This window comes from Pseudoliparis swirei, chromosome 1 (genome assembly GCF_029220125.1).
Source record: "Pseudoliparis swirei isolate HS2019 ecotype Mariana Trench chromosome 1, NWPU_hadal_v1, whole genome shotgun sequence".
In the NCBI taxonomy this organism is placed as follows: Eukaryota; Metazoa; Chordata; class Actinopteri; order Perciformes; family Liparidae; genus Pseudoliparis; species Pseudoliparis swirei.
In genome coordinates this window covers 18683770-18697092 of record NC_079388.1, presented here as the reverse complement: position 1 = coordinate 18697092, position 13323 = coordinate 18683770, and the positions used below count along the sequence as shown (strand labels likewise).

Here is a 13323-nt window from a genome sequence, read left to right as displayed (position 1 = left end):
CTCAATAAAGTTTGTTTTTAATAATTGGTGTTTATTCAGCATTCAGTTGTGCTTAACTCCGCCCCTTGTCACATGATGGTTGCAAAAACAGCAAAACAGAGGCCTCACAACTGCAGAACACATTACCCAATATACATTCTATGGTTACAACACAATTCACACAAGAAAATAAAAACCCACTGTGGCCTGAAGATGAGGGAAATATCCTCAGATGGCTCAGTAAATCTCAGCTGTGCAATATAATGATGCAATTACAACAAAAAGGCGTCCGACGAAGAGGATGCAGGGAGAAGACCTCCGATTGTTTATTGGAAGAAAAAAATAAAATGATGACCAAAATCTTTTCAAAAACACTTCAATAAACACGCAATGACATCATTTATTCATAGTTTAATTTTCAACATTAATACTAATTGCACTTGTTTCCCGTCTAAATCTATTTTTTTAAAAGGCACACTGAATATGAGGCAGATCACATCGTTAGCTTGGATAGTATAAAGACGCTATATATATATATATATATTAGGGCTGTCAATCGATTAAAAAAATGTAACTAATTAATCGCACATTTTGAAATTGCGATTAATTAATCGCGATTAAAAGTTTGTTCCTTCTTTTTAAAGACAAAACTTCATACAGAGCTGTGTTTCAAAGAGGCTCCTACCTATAAAGTGCCAGCGAGGTATTTAATATCGTGGATGATAAATTGTTTCTTCAGTGAAACATCAGATTAGTTAAAAAAAAGAAGTATATTGAGACCCCATTGGTCCTGTCATCTTTAACACTGAACAGCAGAACCAGTGGCCTTGGTAACTGACTGACATTCACATATGTCACGTTAACCCTCTGGAGGCTGGGCTCATTTTATACATTTTACAAAATAAATTAAATTCACCGTTTAAAGTCTTTTGCATGTGACACACCCCCACGTGTTATACATCAAACATTCCAGAACAATCTCAGCTCTGTAATTAGGCTCATTGTCCTGGTGCCGTGTTCTCTGACTGACAGGCTGCTAAATGAGCCTCACCTGTGAGGTGGGAGGTCCTTTGTGATTTACTGAGTGTTCATTGGTTGTTTTTTCCCAAAATGTTGACAGACAAACGGATTGACCAATCACGGTGACACGGTTCTTTCCGCGCCGCGTCACCCGACACGTCGCCCCTCTGTTCCTCTGTGTATCAGAGGGGGAGACGGGAGGAAGGAGGAGCAGGAGGAAACCCGACTGATTCATCCACGAGTTAAACTGATTTCTGCTCCTTATTTTCGCGGAGAAATAATTGTTTTAAAAACGGAAACAGTGTCAAACCGCACTGCCGCGGTTTGACACTCAGAGGAGTGTAAAAACTTCAAGGCACACCGGAAGCAAGTCGAAGTGTCCTTGAGCAAGGCACTGAACCCCCAGTTGCATCACTGCAGCCCACTGCTCCTTAATAACTAAGGATGGGTTAAATGCAGAGAACTAATTTCCCCTTGTGGATTAATAAAGTATATTTAAAAAATAAAAAATTGCGTTAATTGCGTTAAAATATTTTAGTGTGTTAACGCGGCCACATTAATCGCATAGATTAACGCGTTAACGCTGACAGCCCTAATATATATATATCCAGAAGAGTCCTGACCCACAGTGATCCGGTTACATGTAAACGCGATTATGACACGATAACGGAATAGAAGAGAGCTGTTAAGATCGATTGCAGTGTTTCTCTCATCTTTTGTCCCTCGTCTTTCATTCAGTCTCACACACACACACACGCACACACGTTGGCGATGCTCAACACACTCAGTCATTTCAGGTAACAGTGAGTTATTGAGCTCCTCGCTTGACCTCCTCTCTGGACTTTGAGGCGATGAGAAGTCTTTCTGATGCCACCCAAAGAAAGATAAAAGAAAAATGTGTGGGGGAATCCGCCTCCTGGAAAGCGATGCGGTCGCACCGGACGACTCGCTTGAAAGAAGGAGACACTTAAAGCGTCTGCTTTGCATTTCCTGGCAACTAAATGTTGCATCACCAGCAGACCCAGTACATTCACACACACGTAAAAATATATATATGCGAGATTAAGGCTTTTTATGTGTTGCTTGTCAGATGAGTTTCATTTGGTTTGCAGCGATAACAGACCGGACCTTTTTAAATGTCATTTAGTCAAAAACTACACGAAAGCACTGTGGCATTCTTCTAAGCTGGCATTGTCAGAGCCAGGAGAACCAGAACCAGGAGACATGCTCAGGCTTCCCGTGGAGCTTCTAGAACAGGAAGGGAATCAGCGCCTTCCTGCGTGGAGGGTAGTCCTCGAACTTCGCCAGGTACCATCTGAAGGAGGAGAGAAAGTACCTGAAAACCTCTGTGTGTGTGTGTGTGTGTGTGTGTGTGTTCCTACTTGTGGTGGGCCAGAGCCCTGCTGCTGAGGACCACCGCGGTGAAGAGGGCGAAGGCCGAGCTGTGGGCGGAGCCGCCGGCCAGAGCGAAGCCGACCCACTCCACGATCTCCCCGAGGAAGTTGGCCCCCGACACGTATTCAAAGAGTCCTCCTGGGGTGGGGGGGGGGAGACACGGGAAGAAGCAGAAGAAGGATTGTTTTATTGTGCTACATATGGAGGAGGAGAAGATGAATGTATATGGAAGAAGAAGAAGACGATGATCAAGATGGGAGGAGGAGGAAGGCGGAGAAGATGGAAGAAGAAGAAAGAAGAAGAAGAAAAATTAAGGCGGAAGGAGAAGATGAAGATGGTCAGTGATCTTATTAGAATGGGCGTAAGGAGAAGGCGATTATCAATAGAAAAATTTAATTACATATTAAAAATCCATATTGTGCATCCCTGAAAATGATTTTAAAAATACTTAATGTGTCAAAATTATCATCAAGTCTTTTTAATTAATCTAAATTATTATCAAGTCTTTTTAATTAAGATCAATTATGATTAAGTCTTTTTAATTAATCTAAATTATTATTATTAAGTCTTTTTTAAGGATTTGTTCTGCTTGTGCATGCAGGGAAACTTATTTCCTACATAATTTTTTTTTTTTAAATGCGTCAGTCAGTTTCTCGGAGGCTTTCGGGGAGCCCGATAAAAATAGGAAAAGCGGTACCGGTGAACTAGGAGACGCATCGGGCCGGACCCTCTCGGCTCGGTTCTGCAGCCCATCGTGAAAGTGACATTCTTGGCCCAGGAGACTCCGGCCGTGCCTGGAAGTTCACGGCTTCCTCCCCGCCTCGCCCTCTCGCCCTCCCTCTCTCCAGCCCCCTCTCTATTGTCCCTCGAGGGTCCCCGGGGGGCGGCTTGTTTATACGGGTTCACCCCAAGTTCAGGCTCACGGTGCTATAGTGATGGGACTATGTGTTCTTAGTCGGGGGGGAATTCAGACAGTAAATTGGATTTATTCCTATTAAGTCATGCGAAAAAAGAAAGAAAACTTTCAGCTTGAAGTTTATTTGTCTAGAGACGGACAAAAGTCTCATTTACCTCGTCCTCTGTGTTCTCAGTCGGGAACCTGTTAGGAGTACTCACTCAATTTGATAAATTCAGACATCAAATGGGATTTATTTCCATTATGTGATTAAACAAAAAAACAAAATTTTTGCTTCTCCAACAGATTCAACCTGAAGTTATTTGCGAAAAGCAATTTGGAGACGGCCCAAAATCTGGTTCAAATCGACTCGTTTTAGGAATTTTTGCAGAAATTTAAAAGTAATTGGATGCGAATATAGAGCCAGTTAGCTTAACGGAAACTTAAAATGTGTGTGGAATAAACAAACGAGATACCACATAGCATCGGGGCGTGTTTAGCTCCGCTGGTTGGCACACTGCTCTGATTCCTGTGTTTATGCTAAGCTGCTGCAGGTTCATCTCTGCTGTACACACACGTCACATGGAGCACATAAGTAAAGAGTGCTTTATTTAACACACATAATGTCCATGTTCCCACTACTTAACTTACCATGAACCGTGCGGTTCACAAGATAAACTACACACACAAAGAACAAGACAAGGCGGCGAGATCCTTTTTTAAACGCTAATGTGAGGGTTCAGAGAGGCCGAGAGAAGACGAGGACTATTGACAACCTGTGATTCTCTGCTCACGGGGAGATTCTGTATAATCATGAGGCCGCGCTGGAAAACACTTAAGTGGGAGGAAAAGTGTGTGGGGGGGGGAAGGAGTTTTCCACCCATAAAATGAACATTTATATTGTATTTAATTAACACAGTAACAAAACCATCAGTTATTTAAATATAGAGTATGTGTGCATTTGTTTTATTAGCAGGTGACATAAAATAACCATTTATATAGAATTTAATTAACACAGGAGTAACACAACCGTCAGAAATATTTAAAGATAGACTATGTCTGCATTAATTTTATTCACTGATAACATAAAATAAGCATTTTTATAGTCGTTAAGTATTTAATTCACACACAAGTAAACAACCCATCTGTTATTTGCATATAGAGTATGTAGGTATATATTTTATGATAGCATGCCGTGTCGTGATATACGGGCTGTTGACGTGAAAGTGAAATGTGTACGCAGCACTGTTGTTATTTTACACGTCTCATCAGCAGTGGTGTATACAGGACTGTCTCAGAAAATTAGAATATTGTGATAAAGTTCTTTATTTTCTGGAATGCAATTAAAAAAACAAAAATGTCATGCATTCTGGATTCATTACAAATCAACTGAAATATTGCAAGCCTTTTATTCTTATAATATTGCTGATTATGGCTTACAGCTTAAGAAAACTCTAAAATCCTATCTCATAAAATTTTAATATTTCCTCAGACCAAGTTAAAAAAAAGATTTATAACAGCTGAGTGTTTGTCAAGGCTCAGGAAACCCTTGCAGGTGTTTCGAGTTAATTAGACAATTCAAGTGATTTGTTTAATACCCTACTAGTATACTTTTTCATGATATTCTAATATTTAGAAATAGGATATTTGAGTTTTCTTAAGCTGTAAGCCATAATCAGCAATATTAAAAGAATAAAAGGCTTGCAATATTTCAGTTGATTTGTAATGAATCCAGAATGCATGACATTTGTTTTTTTAATTGCATTACAGAAAATAAAGAACTTCATCACAATATTCTAATTTTCTGAGACAGTCCTGTAAAGTACCCAAAAGTCTTACTTGAGTAAAAGTAAAGATACTCGACTGGAAAATTACTCAAGTAAAAGTAAGTCACCTATGAGAATACTACTTGAGTAAAAGTATCTGATTTTTTTTTAACTTAAGTATCAAAAGTAATTTTCTGATATTAAATGTTAATAAAAAAAACAAAGGGTCAGAATTTTGAGAATTATGAAGTTTATTTGTTTGGGTGCAGTGGCCGCCATGAACAAGGAGTATGAGCTAGGATGAACTTAGCAATATATGAATACTATGAAATTACTAAAATATAAAAACACGATTAACACAGAAAAAAGCAGAACCAAAAGTAACAACAAGAATCATCACTTTAAAGTGAAAAATGTATTGTTCATCTTCAAAAGAAGTTGATTTTCAAAATGGACAGATTTCAGTGTCGCTCTTCTTGGACTCAAGACGAGTGCTGAAGAGCCGTTCACATGATGCAGGTAGATTGTGTCTAGCTTCACAGGCCCTGGTGCAGGTAGAGTGTGTCTAGCTTCACAGGCCCTGATGCAGGTAGATTGTGTCTAGCTTCACAGGCCCTGATGGTGCAGGTAGAGTGTGTCTAGCTTCACAGGCCCTGGTGCAGGTAGAGTGTGTCTAGCTTCACAGGCCATGATGCAGGTAGAGTGTGTCTAGCTTCACAGGCCCTGGTGCAGGTAGAGTGTGTCTAGCTTCACAGGCCCTGGTGCAGGTAGAGTGTGTCTAGCTTCACAGGCCATGATGCAGGTAGAGTGTGTCTAGCTTCACAGGCCCTGATGCAGGTAGAGTGTGTCTAGCTTCACAGGCCCTGATGATGCAGGTAGAGTGTGTCTAGCTTCACAGGCCCTGATGCAGGTAGAGTGTGTCTAGCTTCACAGGCCCTGGTGCAGGTAGAGTGTGTCTAGCTTCACAGGCCCTGGTGCAGGTAGAGTGTGTCTAGCTTCACAGGCCCTGATGGTGCAGGTAGAGTGTGTCTAGCTTCACAGACCCTGATGCAGGTAGAGTGTGTCTAGCTTCACAGGCCCTGATGGTGCAGGTAGAGTGTGTCTAGCTTCACAGGCCCTGGTGGTGCAGGTAGAGTGTGTCTAGCTTCACGGGCCCTGATGGTGCAGGTAGAGTGTGTCTAGCTTCACAGGCCCTGATGCAGGTAGAGTGTGTCTAGCTTCACAGGCCCTGGTGCAGGTAGAGTGTGTCTAGCTTCACAGACAGCAGCACACAGTTGGGAAGCATTTCAGCAAGTCAACGTGATCCACGTCTCCATCCAGCTGTTTGCTGCTGTCACGGCTTGAGATGACGAAGAAGAAGTCCTCTTCATCAGTTGAACTGGACCTGGAGGCATCACCTACCTGCAGGGAGGGTTCTTCCATGTGCTGCGTGATGTAGTCCATTCCTGAAATAAAGTGAGTATTACAGACATGATAGAATTAATAACACTTCCTAACATGTCATGACCCCAACCAACAGTTTTGTACTAAATAATTTGTTTTAATTTGAGGTTTATACATTTAGTTTCATGCCCTGTCCGTGCATCCAGAGTTGATTTGTGAATATGTACTTGTATCTCTGTAGTTAAACACAACAACAGTCCCAAATCAATATCGTCGCCATTACTGGACCGTCACTCTTATAATATTAATACAAATAATGATAATAATGCTGTAATGATTAGCATTATATTATAGCTAAGACGACTCAAATCAACAAATTCTCACAACTGTCAACACTTCTTCAGCTCATTAACTCGCTAGAGATCCGTCTACTCCACTCACGCTGATTGTCTCATTTAATTGACGATAGCTAGCGAACGTTCGCCTAACGTACAACATGCGGAGGACAATCAGACACCTGCCTCCCCCTCTCCTGCCAAAGATATAACTTACTCCAATCCTGAGGACAACACTGCTAGATATGTTAACAGGTTTATGATGACTAAACATTAACGTTGCGGCTCATGGGATGAATCTTAATTTACCTCAATGTGTTTCCTGAGGTTGGTGAGTTTTTGAAGGCCAGTATCTCCGTAGCTTTCGGTCGGCATAAGAGGCACTTCATCCGGGAGGAAGGAACTTTCACTCCGACAAAAGAAAAGAGTTCGCCCAAATATGGCCACGGACGTTGATCTTGGTCCCCGTGGTTGTTCGAGTAGCTTCCACTGCTGCTCCACATGAAATGAGTCGTATCTGTAGCCGCTCGCTCGCTAGCATCCTGGGCATCACTGGGAAGAGAAAACACGCGGCAAGGACCACTGATCCCCAACCTGGTGCTCGTGCTGCGTTCAGGTGCGCTGCGGTGTGTTCCACAACAGTCCCCGATGTTTCTCATGATTATTTTTTTCCGTAGTAACGAGTAACGATACTGTTTCAGGGGAAATGTATCGGAGTAAAAGTACAAGTTTTCATTGCAAAATGTAGTGAAGTAAAAGTACAAAGAAATATAAGTAGTAAAATAAAGTCCAGATACCCAAAAAAACTACTTGAGTAAAGTAACGAAGTACTTCTACTTCGTTACTATACACCACGTCTCATCAGGTTCTCTCCACTTTAAGGTCAGACGCTCCGCATGAGGAGTAAAGACGAGTGTTTGCGGTTTTACCTGTGGGAATCTTGTAGCCGGTCTCCCCGGGTTGTCTCAGGTTCCTCAGGATGTGGTCAGAGTGCAGATTCACCAGCCAGCCGAGCAGCCACAGCACGGACCCTGGAGAGAGCCGCTTTAGGACCACATGTCACCGAGTCATGAAGAAATACTTCTGACATGCCGAGTGAAATGAGCAGATGGAAAACCCCTGGTTCAAATCTCTATCCTTAACTCGGCCTACTGCCTTCCAGCTTCAAAAAGAAAGCTCATGAGCATGTGTCTTTACACATTTATATAAAAGTACACAAAGTATTCATCAGTATCATTGCAGTACTTTAGCCTGCAATAAATTCAACTCATTGCACACTGCATGAATAAAGTTATACAATATTTTTTGTAAACACTTGAGTGTCTTTGACATAAAAAAATTATACATATATGCATAATAAATATTATGTTTAATAATATTATATACGTTTAATAATGTATTATTATATATATACATTTAACATATATATATTTAATATAAATAAATGCATGTATATAATTATCAAATGTTTTATATCTATAAATAAAATATACATACATATTATATATACACATATTATTTATTTTAAAATATATATATTATTTAATTTCATTTGTTATGAAAAAATACATATTTAATGTATTTATTTTTTCATTAAAAAAATTAGAAAGTATATATTTTAAATAGAATATACATACACACTTGGCAGCCTGGGTACAGAACTCTGAATTTACACCAAAACCTCACATTTTCTCTGGGGTACAAAACGGCGACTCTGTCTAACCGTGAGGCTCTAATGACATGTTTTCTTTAGCTCGGTAAGAGTCATATATATACACACACATACAGTTTATAATAATACATTTCTATTGCACATTTTACCCAAACTGCACAGTCAGTGAACCACGTTTCCTGCGTTAGTTTGAACGGGAGCCAAAAAAAACTTTGAGGTTTGGAAAACACCTGCAGGGGAGCCAGAGGTAAAAGCTATGAATTTAAGAAAAGAATTGCCCTTTTATTTATTTAAAATATAAACTAATAAAACATGTTTAAGCCACTGCTATTTTATAGAGTTTTACACTAAACTAGATTAAATCACAAGGCAACGTGTACTTTCACTCATTTTGATTTAAAGAAATGGGCATCCATACAAACCAGATTAACTATAAATAAGAATTATTTTGAACTCCTTATTTTAAGATAAGTCATCATTATGAAATACTAAATTATTCTGGGATACTAACGCTTTATTTTAAGATACACTTTATTTTAAGATACTAAATCTTTATTTTATGATACTCATTATATTTAAGATACAACGCCATCATTTTGATTTACTAACTTATTAGTTTGAAGATACAAACTCATTATTTTTTGTATATAAAGTAATTATAGATACCAACTAATTATTTTGATTTTTGAGACCAAGTAATAACTTTGAGAGGCGTCCACACAAAACAGATTAATGTTAAACAAGAGGATAAATTCTTATGCATTAATAAAAAATTCCCGGTTGCAGACTCGGAGCACCAACCTGCAATGAAGGACGGCCGTGTCACCCAACCTGCAGGGTAGTCTGCATAATGGCTCAGGTACCTCACCTGCATGAAGCCATTATACGTGCAGAACACGATGGCCAGGGCAAACGAGATGAACGGGGTCGGTTTACCTCCTCGGATTAATAATGGATAAATAAGGGATCTGTAGCGGAGAGAATGAAGAACATATATATTAATAACACAAACTAGTTATTTCAAATACTCGCTTGACACACTAATGTAACACACCGTTTCATGTGTTTTGATATTGCAGATGATATGTCCCTTCAGGGTTGCCGTAGAGGGGGACAAAATAAATAAAAGGACGGTGTTTCTCAATTCAAAGTACACGAGTACAGACTTGTGTTCTTTTGAGTCTGGTCTTGGGAGTCCAGACTCCGGAGGACGGTCTTTCTGCGATTGGAACAGCAGCTGACTTGATGACGTCACCACCTCAAATGTTCTTGCTCCTGGGTTTACTCTAATTATTCACTGTAAATTATTTTTTTACAGTCAAATAAACAAAACATCCTAAAATTACATTCCCTGACTCAACAACAGTCGTATTTATAAAAAGTCAACAGTCAGTAGTTTATTTTCTCCTCCGCTACTGTTTCCGGTTGCTGGTGAAATGCATTCTGGGATATATGCTGGCCAGAGTACGCACAAATCTCCTCTGATGCATCCTCCGGAAAGTGGGAGGATCAAGTCACATCCGGGCATTTTGACCGTGCTTTGCGAGAAGCGAACTTTGAATGTTAACCAGTGGCGGTTCGTCCATAGGGGGCGCTAGGGCGCCGCCCCTCTTAAAATTTGGAGATGAAAAAAAAAGAAGAAAAAAAATTCTGTCAAAAAACATTATATGCCAAATCATTTAAATAGTAAATATACCGTGTTGACGCGCTAAATGTGTGTGGGAGACCGGAAGCCCCTGTCAACAACCACTTAAGTTAATGTGAAAAAATATAATATATCGCCATTATCACGGAGAAGCCCCTCCCCTTTTCCGAGGCGCTGGTCTAACGTGTGTGTACGGCATCGATACAACATGTCAGTCGTTTTGGCAATGACCGGCTTCACATTGGCGGATGAAACCGGGAATCTTGGGGCGCACAAATGTGCGCACGCGATTGGATTATTCGGCAGATCAGAGACCCGTATGTTCCCTCAGCCCATAGAGCAGTGTTGCCAGGTCCGCGGTTTTCCTGCGGAATCGGGCCACTTTTGAAGTGTTGCGCGGGTTGAATTTGTTGTCCTTGGTTCGGGTAGACCTATTTTGCATGCAAATTACATGAATATCTTTCAATAAAAATCCATATTTTAAATGAAATAATTTATTCATACCCAAATCCTACCAAACTGACTCCAGATCAGCACGTATACACATTTTATTTATGATAATATACTGTATCTAATTACACAAGGCCATTTTAGGACCTAGGTGAAATAACTCGAGGGAAAACTGCTTTTAATGCTGGCAAACTAAACATATGTTGTTACTTTGTAGATATTACAATACATTTGGCAATGATAGCAATGCTGTTGGACTTTAAAAGCAGTGTATATGGTTTGGCACGGGCATATTTTGAGTTCTGATATTGGGCTGGTTTTTGGGCTGGTTGTGTCACACAGACCTGGCAACCCTGCTGCCCAGAGCTCCACGGAGGTACGCGAGCAACATAGCTAGCAGAAGCTTTATGTTAGTATGGCGTCGGCGACTGAACACTCTGGTATCTCTACACCAAACACCTTTCAATCGACGGTCAGATATTGACAAGAAGAGGCTGAAAGAGTTGGGACCCGAACATCCGGATTTAAAAATTGTGCAGCAAAGCGCTGACCGCGGGAGGACGTACACCCGGAGGTGCTCCTCAAGCCGATATGCTAACCGGAGCTGGTTAGCTGAATGCTCCATGAGTAATTCGTTTTTTGTTTCCCCTGTCTGTTTTCCAAAGTCCTGGGACGGAAACTCTCTGGACTACAACGGGGTGAGGGATCTACAGAGCTTCAGACAAGTGGAAAGCACGAATCTTGCCGCAGTTATCTAGCTAAGAACATGGAGCTAACTCGCTAACAGCATGAAGCTAACCCTGTTTGCAGACCGAACTGGCATCGAAAACACAACGAAGAAGTTCTGAAAAACAGACACATTCCCTCCAGAATAATGGAAACAGGCTGGTTACAGACATGATTGACTTTAACCAGAGTTATTGAGAAGTTTGACCACTTTAAAGAGAGGAGGCTACTTTTCTTTACATATAGTGGGTCTACTCTGTCAAACAGTTAGAAATGCACTGTCATTTCTTGTTTTCATTGTATTGTATTTTAGTTTGTTGTTCAACGATATTATTGAGTGTTTGTGAATTTTATTTTAATGAGCTATTTTTATTTAGCGTTATTTTTAAAAATCTGTTTCCTGCGGAAATTGCTTTCCATCTGTTGCACTTCCTGCTCCTGAGTCCGTCTTTCCGTCACAATGGTTTTAGATTGCCGAGGGTGAGTTGAGTGAAAAACGATTTTGCACTATTTTGGCTATATTCTTTAATAAAAATTAACCGTTTATGTTACATACAGTAATGGAATGTTAATACGATCCCGGCGTCCAGCTGTCGTGTCATTTAGACTGTCAAAAAATACGTTTGGTGGCGGTTTCATTGAGCCACTTTCTAGCTCATGTAGTTATTTATTTTGTCCATTAGGGGTCTCTGTTTTCCCCTTGTATGTTACATGTCATGGTTTTTGATGAGAATTGTTATTATTTAGATTTAATGTGGTCCTGTCTTCCATGGACAATGTTTTTTTATTGCTGAGGGAAGTGGAAGTGCAGAGACAAATCACAAGGCAAATGTGTGTGTTCTGTTGTCTTCTGCAGAATAAATAAGTGCTGGGAAAATCCACCATCTGAGCCGACTTCTTCCATGCCCGTTCCACATCAGTTACATCTGCTCTGAACCTCTTTCATGTGAGGGTGAAACTCTTTTATTTTGCAAACCTCTGAAACCCAACCCAATGTTCCTTAAAGCTGCTCTGAACCTCCCATGCCCAAAGTTACAGTGTGTTGATAGTTGTTATTGGACCGTGTTGAGCACGCTGTGTTCTTGAAATAAAGCTTTGTTTTTTACAATATTCTACTCAAAACCTCTCTTCTTCTCATTGTTGAGTGATATTTAAACCACGTCGCCCAACTGCGCCCCCCCCCCCCCAAAAATGTCACCAGCCGCCACTGATGTTAACATGTACTCGGGCTGAGACTGATGACGTTTCACAAGTAGAGGAAAGTACGCACAAGTACGCATGTTGAGAAACGCAGAGAGATTCAGCCCACGGATTCCCTTTTACTTGTCCTCTCTACGGCAACCCCGAAGGGTCATATCATCTCCAACACCAAAACACATGTTACACTAACGTAGATTAGTTCACACAAAATGAAATGTAATGCACTCTCCTGTGTCCTTTATTGTGTAAGATGATATTATTATATTTGACAAAGTGACATGGCCATCACTTTAGTTCACCTCCAGCTGTAAACACATGACGTAGTAATTGACCGTGTTACCTCTGGACATAGTGGCAGAAGTACATGGCGATGAGCAGCTGGTTGGGCAGCATGGAGGTTCTCGCACAGGACGTCCAGAACACCAGACCCAGGGGCAGCATGAAGGCGGGCAGCTCCTGGATAAACCAGGCCAGTCGGGCATCCACCGGGAACCCGTACTTCCTGGTGGCGTAGCGGCCGTACGGGACGTTCTCGAAGAGCAGCGTGACACAAGTGCACGCTGCCATGAGGACCATCGCGTAAGCCATGCAGTCCAACGTGTGCAGCTCCTCTTCTTCCGAGGAGAAGAGCCGGGAGAGGAGCGCGTCCATCGCGGGAGAAGCGCTACAAAACTACAACAACACAAATAAATAAATACAAACAGTGGACACTGTATATACACGTGAGTCACGTGGTTCCTCGCTCCAGGACCAATCGCAGTCCGCGGACGGACACACGCGCATGAGGTCCGAGCCAATCAGAACGCACGCAGGAGGAGTTAATCGACACGGTGTGACGTCTGACGTCGTCGGTAAAC

The 13323-nt window shown here is 41.2% G+C and overlaps 1 protein-coding gene across 2 annotated transcripts; it reads right to left on the bottom strand.

Moving 5' to 3' along the window:
- Nucleotides 1-276: 276 nt before the first annotated feature.
- srd5a1 (steroid-5-alpha-reductase, alpha polypeptide 1 (3-oxo-5 alpha-steroid delta 4-dehydrogenase alpha 1)) lies at nucleotides 277-13176 on the bottom strand. Of its 2 annotated transcripts, none has more exons than XM_056411907.1 (5): nucleotides 12807-13175; nucleotides 9247-9413; nucleotides 7703-7804; nucleotides 2382-2532; nucleotides 277-2314 (listed from the first exon to the last, which is right to left on the bottom strand). In XM_056411907.1, exons 1-5 carry the CDS (start codon nucleotides 13115-13117, stop codon nucleotides 2248-2250), a joined length of 798 nt encoding a protein of 265 aa, XP_056267882.1. In that variant the 5' UTR covers nucleotides 13118-13175; the 3' UTR covers nucleotides 277-2247. The 2 variants fall into 2 exon arrangements, 1 of the variants encoding a protein (XP_056267882.1); XR_008831339.1 differs by lacking the exons at nucleotides 277-2314; nucleotides 2382-2532 and adding exons at nucleotides 6159-6500; nucleotides 7083-7325 and having other exon boundaries at nucleotides 12807-13176.
- Between the last annotated feature and the right edge of the window lie 147 nt (nucleotides 13177-13323).